Source organism: Pan troglodytes, chromosome 20 (assembly GCF_028858775.2).
Source record: "Pan troglodytes isolate AG18354 chromosome 20, NHGRI_mPanTro3-v2.0_pri, whole genome shotgun sequence".
Taxonomy (NCBI): domain Eukaryota; kingdom Metazoa; phylum Chordata; class Mammalia; order Primates; family Hominidae; genus Pan; species Pan troglodytes.
The window spans coordinates 5,555,776-5,573,837 of record NC_072418.2 but is presented as its reverse complement, the minus strand read 5'-3'; the positions used below and the strand labels follow the sequence as shown (position 1 = coordinate 5,573,837).

At 55.5% G+C, this 18,062-nt stretch overlaps 1 protein-coding gene across 5 annotated transcripts in view; it reads right to left on the bottom strand.

Annotated features, from left to right (window-relative positions):
* CELF5 (CUGBP Elav-like family member 5) overlaps positions 1–4,033 on the bottom strand; it is a 71,887-nt gene extending 67,854 nt beyond the window's left edge. For 2 of the 5 annotated variants that reach the window (XM_016937034.2, XM_016937035.3), the window contains exon 1: positions 3,698–3,992. In XM_016937034.2, coding sequence (XP_016792523.1) covers positions 3,698–3,956 — 259 coding nt within the window. In that variant the 5' untranslated portion in view covers positions 3,957–3,992. Of the gene's footprint in view, positions 1–3,697 lie in introns of all 5 variants that reach the window. The other 3 variants (XR_001711971.4, XM_016937032.4, XM_016937033.4) reach the window with 3 other exon arrangements.
* Positions 4,034–18,062: the final 14,029 nt, after the last annotated feature.

Sequence of the window (18,062 nt, the reverse complement as noted above, 5' to 3'; positions counted from 1 at the left end):
CTGGTGCTCCCATGGAAACCGCGGGCCCCCACCCGGGCCCCCGCCGGCCCCCCCCCCCCACCTGCACCGTCCCCCAGCGCAACCTCCGCTTTAAGACAAATATTGTCATTAACATGCAAATGTATATGCGATTACCATAAATGGGGGGCCCAGTGGCAGCGGCGGACCAGTACCACCGTGGGCACCTTCCCCTGGCAGGGTGGGCACCCAGGCAGCCACCATCCGTAGACAGGGGCAGCCACAGCTCCAGAGGTGCCTGCCTTGGAGGGAGGGTCCCCGGGGCAGGAACTGCAGGGGGGCCAGCGGGAGCCCCAATCCCAGCCTCCAGTTCTTGGCCTGAGCCCCTGGCCTGGGGTGGGGGTCCTTCCTGGGGTAGGTCCCCTGGCCTGGGGTGGGGGTCCTTCCTGGGGGAGGTCCCCGCTCTCTGGATGGGGAGTTCTGGCAGGAGCAGGCTTGTGGTCTTCCTGTGGGCCTGCATCTCTCTGCAGCCCCCTCCCTGTCTGTGTCTCTCTGTCTCTGTCTCTCTTTCCCTGCGTGTCTCTCTCTCTCTCTCTGTGTCCTCATCTCTCTCTCTCTCTCTCTCTCTCTTAAAAACAAACCCAGCGCCCCAGGGCCTGCCCTCTTTCGGAAGACCACCTCGACGCATCCCTCTCCCCCTACCCCTGCCCCGCTCCTGGATGAGGCCTCCTGCCTTTCTCTGAGTCTCAGCACGGCCTCTAGGAATCTGGCTGCCCCCACGCCACCTTCGGCCAGGCCAGCTGTGGCTGTCAGGTGTCACGGGCCCCTCCGTCCCCAGCACCATCTCTGGGGGCCTCACTCTTGGCTTTGGGGAACCTGTCACCCCTATGTCACACAGATACAGGCACAGCTGCTTCTCCTGGCCTGGGAGGAAGGCAGGGGGGGTAATGGGGGCCTAGCTCTGGTAAATGTGGGACCCAGGGTATGTCTCTCCAGCCCTCAGTTTCCCAGAAATGCGCTGTCACTCGGAGCCCACCTCCATGGCGATGCCTTCCATGGGGAAATCAAACAAATCCCTGCAGCCTGGACACCAAGGAAGGGCTAGAGGTGGTACCAGCTGACCCCCTCTGGGCTTGTACCAGGAGCCGGGTGCACCTCCAGAGTGTTCTCATCCCACCCCACTCTACTCCTTACAGATCTCCTGTGCCCAGTCTCATGGGCCCCGCCGGGCATCCAGGGAAAGGGATTTCTCTCCAGGCCTGGGGTCCATACCCCCAAGGCCCTGCCACTCTAACAGGCACACTATACCACACCAGGGCTCCCAGAAACAGCCCTAATAAGGTCATGTTGGTGGCAGGTGTCTGAACTCACTCCTCTCCCCAAAAATCCTGACTTCCCATTCACCATTCCACCTCCCTTCAGCCAAGGCCCAGAGAGGGCCCAGAGAGGGGCAGTCACTAGCCAGAAGTCACACAGCTGAGCCCCAAATGCAAACCTGGATCACAGATGCTGATTCTGAAGACACCCCCCCACCCCTTCGTGCCAAGCACCTGCAGGAAAAGACCAGGTGAAGTCCAGCCAGGCCCCACGCAGGTGGGGATTCACTTCCCCGAGGGTACTGGACCCATTTTCAACACGAGGTGAAGCCCCTGTATCTCACACACAGACGGACCTGGGACCCCTAAAAAGTGGAGGGTGATTGCCGGCTGTCGTGCACACGGCTTCTCAATTCTCACCCTCCAAGGAAAGCCCGCAAATGGGAAATACCCCCGAGGTACCCCAGGGACCCCAACATTCTCCAACCTGTAAAAAAAGAACTGGGGATGCATCATGGTCCTGCTCTGTTGACAGCAGGGAAACTGAGGCTCAGGGCCAGGTGAAAACCCAGCCCCAGCCCCTCCTTCACCCCTCACTTCTCCCGTGCCCAGGTTTCCCAGAGATTTAAAAATAAGAAGGAAAAAAAAAAAAGATGAAGAGTCACCAGGATGCTCCAGTCCCTGAACCCCCACCTGTCTCTCCGACCTAGAGCTCAACCAGCGGCCTTTCAATGCAACCGTTTGGGGGGGCCACGTGGACTCCCCCATTCCCACAGGAATCTTTCTAGAAATGGGTGCTCTGGGTGTACCCAGGGGTGGGGGCGTGTGGGAAAAGCCCACCTATCACCTCTGGACTGCAGATATTGACTTACGGGGGCCGCATGGGAGCCCCTCTGCCCTCCTAGGCCACACGGAGGAGTTAGATTTTTCAAGCCCAATTTTGTGTGTGTGTGTGTGTGTGTGTGTGTGTGTGTGTGTGTGTGATGGTTGGTTCTGAAAAGAGATGGGGAATGGGGAGGGGTTTCTTTCCTCCCTCAAGATAACCAGCTGGAGGGTCTAGCTGAAGTGACAGGCCTGGGCCCCATCTCACCAGACCCTCCCTAGGGCCTTCTTGAACCCCTTCATTCATTCATTCATTCATTCATTCAATTCATTCATTCAATAAACATGCATTCATGCTTACCGGGCACGCAGCACTGGGGAAAAAGTGGGTCTAAAATAGGTCATGGGCCCCGGTCCTTCCCCAAGGCCTCTCCAGGGTCTTCCTGGAGGATGGGAGGGGGAGGGCCGGGGGTGTCCAGCACAAAGCCTTTGAAGTGGCACCCCCAGTCCCCAACACCTGACCGGAAGGCTGTCAAAGCCACCCCAATTCAGACGCTGGGCCCATGATGGGAACCAAGGGCTGGGGATACATTGCTGGACACCCCCACCCGGGATGCCATCGGAGGGAGAATCCGGTGGGAGGGAGGCAGACAGGCCTGAGGCCGCCCACGCCTCCCTCCTCCTCCCTGTCCACCCCAGAATTTGGGCTCTGCCCAGATGGACACGTCCAAGCTCATTGTCTTGGGCCTGAGACCCCAACACATTGCTAAGAGGCTCGGCCAGTTTCAACTTGAGCCCAAGGTGGAGGCGGGGGAGGGGGAGGGCAGAGAAATGGAGGAGAGAATGCTGATCCACGCGGAGGTGGTGGGGCCAGGGGGTGGGCAGCGACGGGAGCCTCTCCGCCACCCGAGGCAGGCGAGGCGGGCGCGTTCCCCCGAGCCGGGCGCCCCCAACCCGTCTTCCTTTGTAGTTACCGATTAGCCTGGGGTCCTGGGCATCCGTGTCCCCCGCGGCCGGACCTGCCCCGCCGGCCTGGCTTTGTGAAAATAACCAAAGCAATGGAGTCCGCAGGTGCAAACTTCCCCGACGGGGCCTGGGGAGGCTGAATGAATGGGGGTGGGGGGGCAGGGGCAGGGAGGGGTGCCGGCGTTCCCGAGGCTCCCCTGGCAAACGGGCAGGAAAGAGTGGGGTGAGGGAGGGAGGAAGGGGTGGGGGTCTGGGGGATGGAAGGGTGAGGGAGGGAGGGAGGGAGAGAGAGGGTGCTGTGGGGGGAAGGATGAGAGGTCGAGGGAGATGGGAGAGAAGAGAAAAGGAGAGAGAGAGGGAGAGAGAGAGGGAGAGAGAGAGGAGATGCCGGAAGGTGGGGAGGGAGGGAGAGGGGGCGGAGGAGGGGAGGGGGCCCGCTCGGATCTGTCAGCTGCACCCCCAGAGAGGGGAGGAGGGGTGGGTGGGAGGGAGGGGGTAAGAACCGATGCTCCGGCAGAGGCAGGCAGAGGAGGGAGGTGAGCAGAGGAGGGATGGTGATGGGGGAGAGAAGATGCCGGAAGGTGGGGTGGGAGGCGGAGGGAGGGGGAGAGGGGGGGAGGGGGCCGGGCGCCCACCTTTGTGCATCCCCGTGTAGGGGTCTTTGAGCACCGTGAGCTCGTAGATGCGGCCGAACTGCTCGAAGAGCGGCTTGAGGTCCTTCTCGTCCAGGTGCCGCGGGATCTGGCCCACGAAGAGTTTGATGGCGTCCAGGTCCTTCATGCCGTCGGGCTGCCCCCCGGGGGGCTCGGGCCCGCTGCTGCCCACGGGCGAGGGCCGCGGCTGCAGGAGCTGCTGCTGCTGCCGGCGCGCCTCGCTCTCCGTCAGGCGGGCCATGGCGGGCGCGGGACCGAGCCGGCGGCGGCGGCGGGCGGCGGGCGGACTCGCAGCTGGAGCGGCGGCCGCGCCTCCCGCCTCCCTCCCGGGCCCCCGCGCCCTCCTCCCGCCCGCGCCCGCCCCGGCATCGGGACCACAAAGGCGGCTCCGCAGCGGCCCCTGGCGGCCGCGCCGCGCGGGGCAGCCGGCGCCTCCCCGCATCCCCGGGCCGCGGGGGGAAACTGAGGCCGGAAGGCCCCGGGCCCCGCCTACGGGTGGGCGAGGGCGGAGCTGCGGGCGGGACGGGCCTTAGCCGGCTTCCCAGGGGGCCCCGCCGGCTCCAGCGGAGGGCATCGGCCGGAAGAATGTCAAAAGTTGCTGGGGTAATGTAGGGGGCTTGTCGTTGAAAGCGCCCGTGATCCTTAAAGTAGGTAACTCATCAATAATATTAATAACACTAATAATATGGCTGGGCGCGGTGGCTCACGCCTGTCATCTCAGCACTTTGGGAGGCCGAGGTGGGTGGATCACTTGAGGTCAGGAGTTCGAGACCAGCCTGGCTAACACGGTGAAACCCCGTCTCTACTAAAGAATACAAAAATTAGCTGGGCTCGGTGGCGGGGGGGTGCCTGTAATCCCAGCTACTCGGGAGGCTGAGGCAGGATAATCACTTGAACCCAGGAGGCGGAGGTTGCAGTGAGCCAAGATTGTGCCATTGTACTCCAGCCTGGGCAACAAGAGCGAAACTCCGTCTTGGTTAAAAAAAAAAAAAAAAAAAAAAAAACTAATAATAACAACACTAATAATAATTAATCAAGAGCAAGACAAAGTGCTCCCACTAATCACGACAGCACAGGAGAAATGGTAAAAGTATCTTCCAGTTCTATAGGGTGCTTACACATAGAAAGTGTCCTTGGCCCTTTAAGTATGTAACTCATCAATAATGTCATCAACAAGGAGGGAGACTGGCTCGCACTGATAATGACAGGATAGGAGAAATACTGAAGTATCTCCCAGCTCTAAAGTGCCCGTGATCCTTTACGTATGAAACTCATCAATAATAATAATAATAATAATAATAATAATACATGCTGGCCGTGGTGGCTCACACCTGTAATCCCAGCACTTTGAGAAGCAGAGTCAGGAGGACCACTTGAGCCCAGGAGTTGGAGACCAGCCTGGGCAACATAGTGAGACGCCATTGCTGTAAAAAATAAGAAAACAGGCCGGGCACGATGGCTCACACCTGTAATCCCAGCACTTTGGGAGGCTGAGGCAGGTGGATCACATGCGATCAGGAGTTCAAGACCAGCCTGATCAACATGGAGAAAACCCTGTCTCTACTAAAAACACAAAAATTAGCCAGGCATGGTTGTGCATGCCTGTAATCCCAGCTACTCAGGAGGCTGAGGCAGGAAAATCGCTTGAACCCGGGAGGCGGAGATTGCAGTGAGCTGAGATTGCGCCATTGCACTCCAGCCTGGGCAACAAGAGTGAAACTCTGTTTGAGAAAAAAAAAAAAAATCAGCCAGGAGTGGTTGGTGTGCACCGTTGGTCCCAGCTACTCGGAGGCTGCGGTGGGAGCATCGGTTGATCCCCAGGATATTAAAGCTGCAGTGAACCAGGATCGCACCACTGCCTCTGGTCTAGGCGACAGAATGAAATCTTGTCTCAAAAAAAAAAAAAAAAAACACTTCCCAAAGATGTCCCATAATTAAAGCCCAAGTCCTCCTTGAGGCCCACAAGGCTCTGCGTGTCCTGTTCTGCCTTGTCCCCACCTTCCCCTGCTCCCTCTCTCCCCCTCCTCACTGCTGCAGCTACACAGGCCTCCTCGCTGTTCCTCTCACTTGTCAGGTGCGGTCCTGCCTCAGGGCCTTTGCACGGGCTGTACCCTTGGTCTGGGATGCCCTCTCCCCAGATGATGTGTGGCTCATTCCTTAATTCCCCATCACTTTCCCCATCTACCTTATCTAAAACCGCTCAGTCACCATTATCTCCTTTCTCAGCCTTCTTTTTCCCTCCACAGAGTTACACCCATTTAAAATTTTATTTTCATTTTTATTTTTATTTTTTTCGAGATGGAGTCTCTCTCTGTCGCCCAGGCTGAAGTGCAATGGTGTGATCTTGGCTCACTGCAACCTCCACCTACCAGGTTCAAGTGATTCTCCTGCCTCAGCCACCTGAGTAGCTGGGATTACAGGTGCACCCCACCACACCCAAATAGTGTAAAATTTTATTAACATACTTATTTATTTATTTTATTATTGAGACAGAGTCTCGCTGTGTCACCCAGGCTGGAGTGCAGTGGCATTATCTCGGCTCACTGCAACCTCTGCCTCCCGGGTTCAAGCAATTCTCCTGTCTCAGTCTCCAGTGTAGCTGGGATTACAGGCATGTGCCACCACACCTGGCTAATTTTTGTATTTTTAGTAGAGATGGGTTTCACCATGTTGGCCAGGCTGGTGTCGAACTCCTGACCTTAGGTGATCTGCCCACCTCAGCCTCCCAAAGTGCTGGGATTACAGGCATGAGCTACTGCACCCAGCCTAAAATTTAATTTTTAATTCCTATTTTATTTATTTTTTGAGACAGGCTCTTGCTCTGTCGCCCAGGCTGGAGTGCAGTGGTGCAATCTCAGCTCACTGCAACTTCCACCTCCTGGGTTCAAGTGATTCTCATGCCTCAGCCTCCTGAGTAGCTGGGATTACAGGCTCCCACCACCACACCTGGATAATTTACAATTTTATTTATTTATTTATTTATAAGGCAGGGTATCGCTCTGTCACCCAGGCTGGAGTGCAGTGGCATGATCATAGCTTGCTGCAGCCTTGACCTCTTGGCCTCAAGCGATCCTCCTGCCTCAGCCTCCGGAGTAGTAGCTGGGACCACAGATGTCCATGCCACCATGCCTGGCTAATTTTTAAATTTTTTGTAGAAATGGAGTCTTGCTATGTTGTCCAGGTTGTACTCAAACTTCTGGGCTCAAGCGATCCTCCCGCCTCAGCCTCTCAAAGTGCTGGGATGACAAGTGTGAGCCACCACGCCTGGCTTTAGAGGACATTTTGTGCTCCATCCAGCCAATGGAACACGACTCAGCCATGAAAAAAAAAAATGAGGCTCTGACCCAAGCCATACCTTGAGCACATCATGCTTGGTGAAAGATGTCAAACACAGAAGACCACACAGCGTGTGACGCCATTTGTATGAAATGTCCACCCGCGTTAGAGGGGGAACTGAGGCCCAGAGAGCTCCAGTGGCTGGTGCAAGACCACACGGTAAGAGAGCTGGGATGTAAACCCGGGAAGCCAGACTCTGGAGCACACACACTTCCCACCATCCCATACCATCTCCCCACGCATCAGGCAGCTGAGCCCCAGTTTCCTTATTTGCCAAGCAGGACTAAAGAGAGAGGAGAGGGACCGGGCACGGTGACTCACACCTGTAATCCCAGCACTTGGGGAGGCCAAGGCTGGCAGATGATCTGAGGTCAGGAGTTCGAGACCATCCTGGCCAGCGTAGCAAAACCCCATCTCTACTAAAAATACACAATTAGCCAGGCGTGGTGGCATGCACCTGTAATCCCAGCTACTTGGGAGGCTGAGGCAGAATCGCCTGAACCTGGGAGGCGGAGGTTGCAGTGAGCCGAGATCGCACCACTGCACGCTAGCCTGAACGACCAAGTGAGACGCCATCTCAAAAAAAAAAAAGAAAAAGAAAAAGAGGATATGGTGAAGGCCCTGGTCTGGTGTGGACTCATGAGCTAAAATGTGGGCTTAGCAGAGTGTCTGGGAGCTTAGCTCAGTGAATGGCTATTTATCATTGCTGTTACTGGCAGCCTCCTGGCCACCCCCCGATGGAACAGAACATCAGGACTGGGCGACGAGCAGAGCTGGGCAAGGGGTCAGGGGTCCTCCCACAACATCCTGCCACTCGGCCCAGCACAGACGCAGGTGCTTAGACTCAGCTGAGGCTTGGCCGGGCACAGCGTGGCACTGGGGCTGGTGGAGTCGGCCAGGAGACATAGGCTTCGTCTCCATGGAGACTCAAGCAGGATGCTCAGAGCCCCATGAGCCTCTGGTGTTCTGGGAGAGTCCTTAATAAGAATTTTAAAAATCACGCCTGGCTGGGCGCAGTGGCTCACGCCTGTAATCCCAGCACTTTGGGAAGCCAAGGCAGGTGGATCACTTGAGGTCAGGAGTTCGAGACCAGCCTGGCCAACATAGTGAAACCCCGTCTCTAAAATTTGGCCGGGTGCGGTGGCTCATACCTATAATCCTAGCACCTTGGTATGCCGAGGCAGGCACATCATGAGGGCAAGAGATTGAGACCATCTTGGCCAACATGGCAAAACCCCATCCCTACTGAAAATACAAAAAGTTGGGCGTGGTGGTGTGTGCCAGTAGTCCCAGCTACTCAGGAGGCTGAGGCAGGAGAATTGCTTGAACCCGGGAGGCGGAGTTTGCAGTGAGCCGAGATTGTGCCACTGCACTCCAGCCTGGGCAACAGAGCGAGACTCCGTCTCAAAAAAAAAGAAAAATCATGCCTGTAATCCCAGCACTTTGGGAGGCCAAGCTGGGAGGACTGCTTGAGCCCAGGAGTTCCACACTAGCCTGAGCTGTAACATAGCAAGACTCCAACTCTACAAAAAATACAAAAATTAGCCGGGTGTGGTGGCAGGCACCTGTGGTTCCAGCTACTTGGGAGGCTGAGGTGGGAGGATCGCTTCAGCCCAGGGAGGTCCAGGCTACAGTAAGCCCAAGACTGTACCATCGCACTCCACCCTGGGCAACAAGAGCAAAACTCTGTCTCAAAAGAAAACAAAATCAAAAGAGAAACTCACAAACTCCTGTGAGCCAAAGATGCACTTTTTTCAGCCTCTTCCCCCTTTCTTCCACCCAAAACAAGAGCCCAATCGAATTCGGGTCTGACTTCTGAGCACTTAAATCCAGCATTCTGCCTCCTGAATTTCATCCCTGGCACAGCTAAGGGGGTGGGTGAGCACGGAGAATAGCGAGGCTGTGAGCCTGGGTACATCTGGATACCACAGGCCGGTCTCCCTGACTTGTTAGCGGATGCAGTCTGGTGGGCATCGGTCACTGCAGGATGCCCGTGCCATGGATGTTACTGAGGAAGTAAAGCGCGTCGGAGTGGCAGGGCGCGGTGACTCACACCTGTAATCCCAGCACTTTGGGAGGCCGAGGCAGGCAGATCACCGGAGGTCGGGAGTTTGAGATGAGCCTGGCCAACGTGGTAAAACCCTGTCTCCACTAAAAATACAAAAATTAGCTGGGCGTGGTGGCGGGTGCCTGTGATCCCAGCTACTCAGGGGGCTGAGGCAGGAGAATCGCTTGAACTAGGAGGCGGAGCTTGCAGTGAGCTGAGATGGAGCCACTGCACTCCAGCCTGGGCCACAGAGCGAGACTCCGTCTCAAAACAAAAAACAAACAAACAAAAAAGGAATCTGCAAGCCTTTTGTTCTTCTTCCTCCTCCTTGGCCTCCTTAGGTTTTTCTTTCTTTCTTTCTTTTTTTGAGACGGAGTCTCGCTCTGTTGCCCAGGCTGGAGTGCAGTGGCGTGATCTCGGCTCACTGCAAGCTCCGCCTCCCAGGTTCACGCCATTCTCCTGCCTCAGCCTCCCGAGTAGCTGGGACTACAGGCGCCCGCCACCACGCCCGGCTAATTTTTTGTATTTTTAGTAGAGACGGGGTTTCACCGTGTCAGCCAGGATGGTCTCGATCTCCTGACCTCGTGATCCACCCGCCTCGGCCTCCCAAAGTGCTGGGATTACAGGCGTGAGCCACCGCGCCCGGTCTTTCTTTCTCCTTCTTTTGAATTTTTCTCGTCTTCCCACGACGACCGTGAATCACTTTGGAATCGAGAAAGTCTAAAACTTGAAAACAGGAAGGGAAGCAGAGCCGATTTAGCAGTCACGGCTGTCAGATGGAGGATTTGGGTATCGAAGCCAACACAGCTTATTCTTTTCTCTTCGGTGCTCAAAGGAATTCAGAGCTTCTCAAAGCCAACTGGGCTCACCGGCTGCCTGGTCTCAAACCCACGCCATGCGGCGTCACGGCGTCTCTGCCTTGCCGGCCAGCACACGGACCCCCTCCCAGGCCCCCATGCCCGTCCAGCTCAGGGTGACACTGACTGTTCATCTGCCACGTACCAGGCACGGTGTCCTCCATGCACACAGCAGGACCTGTCATCCCCATTTTTCAGAGGGGCAAGTCGAGGCACCCAGAACTTCACAGGATGCAGCTCATGTTTTCCACCTTCACGGATTTTGCCAGAGCTGTGGGCTCCAGGGGCTATTTATCTATTTATTTTTGAGACGGAGTCTCGCTGTGTCACTCAGGCTGGAGTGCAGCAGTGCGATCTCGGCTCACTGCAACCTCCGCCTCCTGGATTCAAGCGATTCTCCCGCTTCAGCCTCCTCAGTAGTTGGGACAACAGGTGTGCGTCACCGTGACTGGCTAATTTTTGTATTTTTAGTAGAGACGAGGTTTCACCGACATTGGCCAGGCTGATCTCAAACTCCTGACCTCAGATAATCACCCACTTCAGCCTCCCAAAGTAATGGGATAACAGGCGTAAGCCACCACGCCTGGTTTATTTTTTTTTCTTTTAAAACAGTGATAAAATACACATAACAAAATAATACACTTAACCATTTTGTATTTTATTCTTTTGAGACAAGGTCTCGCTTTGCCGCCCAGGCTGGAGTGCAGTGGTTCAATCACAGCTCACTGAAATCTCAACTTCCCGGGCTCAAGTGATCCTCCCACCTCAGCCTCCCGAGTAGCTGGGACACAGGCTCGAGCCACAATGCCAGCTAATTCTTTTATTTTTTGTAGAGATGGGGTCTTGGTATGTTGCCTAGGCTGGTTTTGAACTCCTGAACTCAAGCAGTCTGCCTGCCTCAGCCTCCCAAAGTGCTGGGATTGATTACAAGGATAAGCCACTGCACCTGGTTCGTTTTTTCTTTTCTTTTTTTTTTTTTTTTTGAGACAGTCTCGCTCTGTCACCCAGGTTGGAGTGCAGTGGCGTGATCTCAGCTCACCGCAACCTCCACCTCCCAGGTTCAAGCAATTCTTGCCTCAGCCTCCCAAGTAGCTGGGATTACAGGTGCCCGCCAGCATGCCTGGCTAATTTTTGTGTTCTTAGTAGAGACGGGGTTTCGCCATGTCGGCCAGGCTGGTCTCGAACTCCTGACCTCAGGTGATCCACCCGTCTTGGCCTCCCGAAGTGCTGGGATTACAGGTGTGAGTCACCGTGCCCAGCGTGACCTACTTCTAAGCGCACAGTTCAGCAGCGTTAAAAACACATTCACATGGCTGTGCAACCATCACCTCCACTCTCTCCAGAACTTTATCTTCCCAAACTGAAACTCTTCTGAGTCTATGAAACACTCACTCCCCATCTCCCTCCCCAGCCCCTGGCAACCCCATCCTACTTTCTGTCTCTGTGAATCTGATGACTCCAGGGACTTCCTAGGAGTGGAATCACACAGCATTTGTCCCTCTGTGTCTGGCTTCTCTCACTGAGCCTGAGGTCCTCAAGATGCCTCCGCACTGTAGCCTGCGTCAGGATTCCCTTCCTTTTCATGGCTGAGTAATATTCCACTGTGCGGATGGACCACAGTGTGTTGATCCATTCTTCTGTCCACCACCCCTTGGGTTGTTTCCACCTTTGGGGTTATTGTGAATTGTGCTGCTGTGAACATGGGTGTACAAATATCTCTGTGTCCCTGCTCACGGTGACACTGTTCACGGTGTCTGCCATACACACAGCAGGAACTCTCATCCCCATTTCTCTGAGGGGCAAGTCAAGGCACCTGGAATTTTGCAGGATGCAGCTCATGCCTTCCGTTTTGCTGGGAATATACCCAGGAGTGGGAATGCTGGCTCTTATGGCAATTCTATTTTTAAATTTCTTTTTTTTTTTTTTTGAGATAGAGACTTGCTCTGTCACCCAGGCTGGAGTATAGTGTCACGATCTTGGCTCACTGCAACCTCCACCTCCTGGGTTCAAGTGATTTTCCTGCCTCAGCCTCTCGAGTAACTGGAATTATAGGTGCATACTACCACACCTGGCTAATTTTTTTTTTTTTTTTTTTTTGTAGAGAGACGGAGTCTCACTCTGTCACCCAGCCTGGAGTGCAGTTGCGGCGATCTTGGCTCACTGCAAGCTCTGCTTCCCGAGTTCACGCCATTCTCCTGCCTCAGCCTCCCGAGTAGCTGGGACTACAGGCACCCGCCACCATGCTGGGCTAATTTTTTGTATTTTTAGTAGAGACGGGGTTTCACTGTGTTAGCCAGGATGGTCTCAATCTCCTGACCTCGTGATCCGCTCGCCTCAGCCTCCCAAAGCGCTGGGATTACAGGTGTGAGCCACCGCGCCCGGCCACACCAGGCTAATTTTTGTATTTTTAGTAGAGATGGGGTTTCACCATGTTGGTCAGGCTGGTCTTGAACTCCTGACCTCAAGTGATTCAGCTGCCTCGGCCTCCCAAAGTGCTGGGAAAACACGCTTTTTTTTTTTTTAATGGTAGCCATCCTAATGGGTGTGAGGGGCACCAGTACTATTTGATGTTTTCCTTGATATCAATCAGCTCTTTTAAAAATGCTTAATTTGCGGCCGGGTGCGGTGGCTCACGCCTGTAATCCCAGCACTTTGGGAGGCCGAGGCAGGCGGATCACGAGGTCAGGAGATGGAGACCATCCTGGCTAACACGGTGAAACCCCATCTCTACTAAAAGTATAAAAAATTAGCCAGGCATGGTGGCGGGCACCGGTAGTACCAGCTACTCGTGAGGCTGAGGCAGGAGAATGGCGTGAACCTGGGAGGCGGAGCTTGCAGTGAGCCGAGATCGTGCCAGTGCACTCCAACCTGGGCGACAGAGCCAGACTCCGTCTCAGAAAAAAAAAAATGCTTAATTTGACCAGGTGGCTGGCGTGGTGGCTCACGCCTGTAATCCCACTACTTTGGGAGACCAAGGCAGGAGAATCGCTTGAGCCCACAAGTTCCAGACCAGCCTGGGCAACAAAGAGAAACCCTATCTCTACAAAATTACAAAAATACAAAAATAAGCTGGGCGCGGTGGCACATGCCAGCAGTCCCAGCTACTTGGGAGGCCGAGGTGGGAGGGTTGCTTGAGCCTGGGAGGTCTAGGTTGCAGTGAGCCATGATTGCGCCACTATACACCGGCCTGGGTGACAGAAACACCTTACTGTCTCTTAAAGGAAAATTTACACCACTGGCTAAAAAAAAAAAAAAAAAATAGCCAAGCATGGTGGCGGGCACCTGCAAATTCGAGCTACTCGGGAGGTTGAGGCAGGAGAATCACTTGAACCCAGGAGGCGGTGGCTGCAGTGAGCCAAGATCACGCCACTGCATTCCAGCCTGCGTGACAGGGCGAGACTCTGTCTCAAAAGAAAAAGAAAGTATTAAATGTCTAGCGTGGAATCAGGGAGGCTGGGCGGTCTCCAGGCTCTTCCAGTGTCTTCTCCTCAGCCCAGGAGGCAGGCCGGCTCCCTGGCTACTCGCTCCCGCTGGGGCTCATCCTCACCTGCTCTGTGGCCTCAGGTAAGTGCCGTCCATCTCTGGACACTGGTTATCCCAGTGACCTAAACCTGGGCCCTTTTTGCCCACTCCACTCAGTACGTGGCTAATGGCGTGGCCCTCAGATTCGTCCAATCCACGTCTGAATCCCTTGTGCTCGGCCTCCATGTTACCATCTGTAACATGAGCATTTTAAAGCAATTACCCAAGTCTGCGCGTGGTGGCTCACACCTGTAATCCCGGCACTTTGGGAGGCCGAAGCAGGTGGATCACCTGAGGTCAGGAGTTTGAGACCAGCCCGGCCAACATGGCGAAACCCCATCTCTACTAAAAATAACAAAAATTGGCCAGGTTCAGTGGCTCACGCCTGTAATCCCAGCACGTTGGGAGGCCGAGGCAGGTGGATCACGGGGTCTGGAGTTCAAGACCAGCCTGACCAACACGGTGAAACCCTGTCTCTACTACAAATACAAAAATTAGCTGGGTGTGGTGGCACGCACCTGTAATCCCAGCTACTCAAGAGGCTGAGGCCTGAGAATCACTTGAACCCAGGAGGCAGAGGTTGCAGTGAGCCGAGATTGTGCCACTGCACGCCAGCCTGGGGGACACAGCGAGACTCCATCTCAATAAATAAACAAATAAATAAAAGTTAAAAAATTAGCCAGGCATGGTGGCGGGTGCCTGTAATCCCAGCTACTCGGGAGGCTGAGGCAGGAAAATCACTTGAACCTGGGAGGTGGAGGTTGCAGTGAGCTGAGATCGTGCCACTGCACTCCAGCCTGGGCAGCAAAAGCGAAACTCCGTCTCAAAAAAAAAAGCAAAAAAAAAAAAAAAAGCATCTACCCAGGGGCCCAGGCGCGGTGGCCCACACCTGTATTCCCACAGCTTTGAGAGGCTGAGGCGGGAGGATCGCTTGAGGCCAGGAGATAGAGGCCAGCCTGTGCAAATAGCAAGACTCCGTCTCTACAAAAAATATAAAAAATGAGAAAGATGCATAGAGTGGACAGCGCCTCTGGAGAGAAACTGTGCTGGTTTCAAGGGACATTAGCTGATGTTTTATCAACTTAAAAGGCCTCCAGGAAGAGATCATGGCCCCTGGACCTGGCCTCTTTGGGGTAATGGGAGGGAGTACAACACCCTTGCTCGGGGGGACGTCTTTGTCTTCCTCGTTCACTGCTGCCCAGGGTTGACCAGGGCTAAGGTGAGGCCTGAGGGCACCGAGGGAGCCCCGGAAAGAGGCCTCACATGTGCCCAACACGGGCAGCTCCATGTCATTTCTTTTTTTTTTTTTTTTGAGACAGAGTCACGCTCTGTCGCCCAGGCTGGGGTGCAACGGCACGATCTAAGCTCACTGCAACCTCCGCCTCCTGGGTTCACAGGATTCTCCTGCCTCAGCCTCCGGAGTAGCTGGGACTACAGGTGCGTGCTACCGCGCCCGGCTAATTTTTGTATTTTTAGTAGAGACGGGGGGCTTCACCATGTTGGCCAGGCTGGTCTCCATCTCTTGACCTTGTGATCCGCCTGCCTTGGCTTCCCAAAGTGCTGGGATTACAGGTGTGAGCCCCAGCGCCCGGCCTCGTTTCATTTTCATAACTGTCCTCTGGCTGCCGGTGACCTTTCCAGATTCAGTGAAGGTCAGACACCATTTCTGCTCTCCTTACTCTCCCCTTCCCCCAGGAGGCCCTGCATGGCCTGAAACCTCCCTGCTTCCTCCCTCTCCCTCCTCCCTCTCCCCTTCCTTTCTCCCCCTCCTCCCTCTCTCTCCTGCCTCACTCTCCCCCCCAGCTCACTCTGCTCCAGCCACATGGGCCTCCTCACTGTTCCTCCAACACACCAGGCGTGATCCTGCCCCAGGGCCTTTGCACCGGCTGTGCTCACTGCCTTAATCACTGTCCCCACATTTCCACATGATGTAATAATCCTTGTCATTCCAATTTCACTCAAAAGCCCCCTCCAGGCCGGGCGCGGTGGCTCACGCCCATAAACCCAACACTTTGGGAGGCTGCGACGGGGAATCACCGGAGGTCAGGAGTTTGAGGCAAGCCTGGCCAACATGGTGAAACCCTGTCTCTACTAAAAATAAAAAAATTTAGCCAGGTGCCTGTAGTCCCAGTTACTCAGGAGGCAGAGGCATGAGAATTGCTTGAACCCAGGAGAAGGAAGTTGCAGTGAGCCGAGAACACGTCACTGCACTCCAGCCCGGGTGACAGAGTGAAACTCAAACAGGCCGGGCGTGGTGTCACACCTGTAGTCCCAGCACTTCGGGAGGCCGAGGCGGGCAGATCTCCTGAGGTTAGGAGTTCAAGGTCAGCCTGGCCAATATGCCAAAACCTGATTTCTACTAAAAATACAAAATTTGGTGGCATACCCCTCTAGTCCCAGCTACTCAGGGAGGCTGCAGCAGGAGAATCGCTTGGACCCGGGAGACGAAGGTTGCAGTGAGTCAAGATGGGGCCTCTACACTCCAGCCTGGGTGACAGAGCAAGACTGTCTCAATAAAACAAACAAGCAAACAAACAAAACAAAACCTCAAAGTCCCTCCTCAGGGAGCCTCCAGTGTGGACTCAATTGTAAAACAGCACCCAGCCATCGATCACCATCTGAAGGCAGCCCACCTACTTGACCACTTATTATCCAACTCCCACAGTGGACTGCGAGCCCCATGGCGTCCAGGCCGGCGTCTCGTGCACACGCCTGTATCCCTGAGCCTGGCACGGGACCTGGCAGAGCAGAGTTCAAGTGTTCGCTGAATCGATAATTGAATGAAACTCATCCGGCTGGGCACAGTGGTTCATGCCTGTATTCCTAGTGCGTTCAGAGGCTGAGGTGAGAGGATTGCTTGAGGCCAGGAGTTCAAGACCAGCCTGGGCAACATAGCAAGATCCAATCTCTACAAAAATATTTACAAAGTGTAGCCGGGCATGGTGGCATTTGCCTGCAGTCCCAGCTACTTGGGAGGCTGTGGCAGGAGGATCACTTGAGCCCAGGTCAAGGCTGCAGTGAGCTATGATTGCACCACTGCACTCCAGCCTGGGTGACAGAGCAAGACCCTATTTTATGTTTTTTTGAGTCAAAGTCTCGCTCTGTCGCCCAGGCTGCAGTGCAGTGGCATGATCTTGGCTCACTGCAACCTCCGCTTCCCAGGTTCAATGGATTCTTCTGCCTCGGCCTCCCGAGTAGCTGGGACTACAGATGTGTACCACCACCCCCGGCTAATTTTTGTATTTTTAGCAGAGATGGGTTTTCATCATGTTGGCCAGGCTGGTCTCAAACTCTGACCTCAAGTGATCCTCCTGCCTCTGACTCCCAGAGTGCTGGGATTACAGACGTGAAGCCACCATGCCCGGTGTGAGACCCTGTCTCTAAAAAAAAAAAAAAAGGAAAAATTACCTGTGTATGTCAACAGGGAAGATGATGGGCTGGCTTTTCCTCTAAAATGGGGTTTGCCTGGGTCCACAATGGGGCCAAAGCCACCTTCTGCCTGCACAGAGGTGGGCAGCCACTGTCCACTCTTAGCCCTGCTAAGCTCCTGGAGAATCACGCAGGACCCCAAGAAGGTCAAACCCCTGGACCCTAGAGCCCCCTGAACTGGTAAAATTTGGTCCAGGGAGGCACAGCCCCTATGCCCCAGGGCCACACAGCACGTGGGGGCCGAGCCTGGCCTCTGCTCGCCGCCCAGGGAAGCCCAAGCACCGCCCCCGCCATTCCATCCCCAGTGGCCAGCAGCCCCATGCTCCAGAGTCAGGTGAGCCTCTTTCTTTTCCTGCAACCCTGCCCTGCCTCCCTTTCGCTCTGGGTCCATCCCCTCCCTCCCTCCCCTCCCTCCTGAACAAGCTTCTCCTGCCACATGTTTTGGGGAGGGAGAGACCCCGTGCTGGGTTTGAGGCTCTGTTGCCGATTCCTAGGGGACCCTGGCGGGGGGGTGGGGCCCCTGCCTGTTTCTGACGTTCCCTGGTCTGAGAAGAGGCAGCTTTGACTGCAGGGATGTGGGTCTTGCTCAGGAAGCCCCCAGCAGTCCAGGTCTTGGTCCAGGCCACACACTGGTTCTGGAAGCATCTCTGCAGCCCCTCCTCTGCACTCCAGGAACACAGCGGTGGAGGGGGAACAGGATGAGCCCATCCTTCTCTGCCTCCACTTGTGCCAGCCCAGTCACCTCTACCTGGTCCTAGGCTAAACCCTCGCCACTCCCGTCTGTCCTCCCTGCAGCAGCCGTCAGAGGGCGCCCGGGAGCACCTGAGTCAGGGCCTGTCGCTCTTCTGCCCACAGCCCTCCATGGCTCCCACCTGCCCTGGGGTCAAAGCCCAAGTCCTCCCCGTGGCCCACCAGGCCCTGCACAATCTGCCCTGTCCCCTCCCCACCCTCACTCCCTCTGCTCGAGCCACACAGGCCTTCCTGCTGTTCCTCCAACACGCCAGGCGCCGTCCTGCACCAGGGCCTTTGCACAGGTGGGCTGTGCCTCTGCTTGCAATCTCCTCCTCCAGGTTTCACCCCGGCTGCCTCATCATTCAGGTCGCAGCTCAGACACCGTCCCTTCCAGCCAGTCTGCAGGACACTGCCTCCCTCGGGG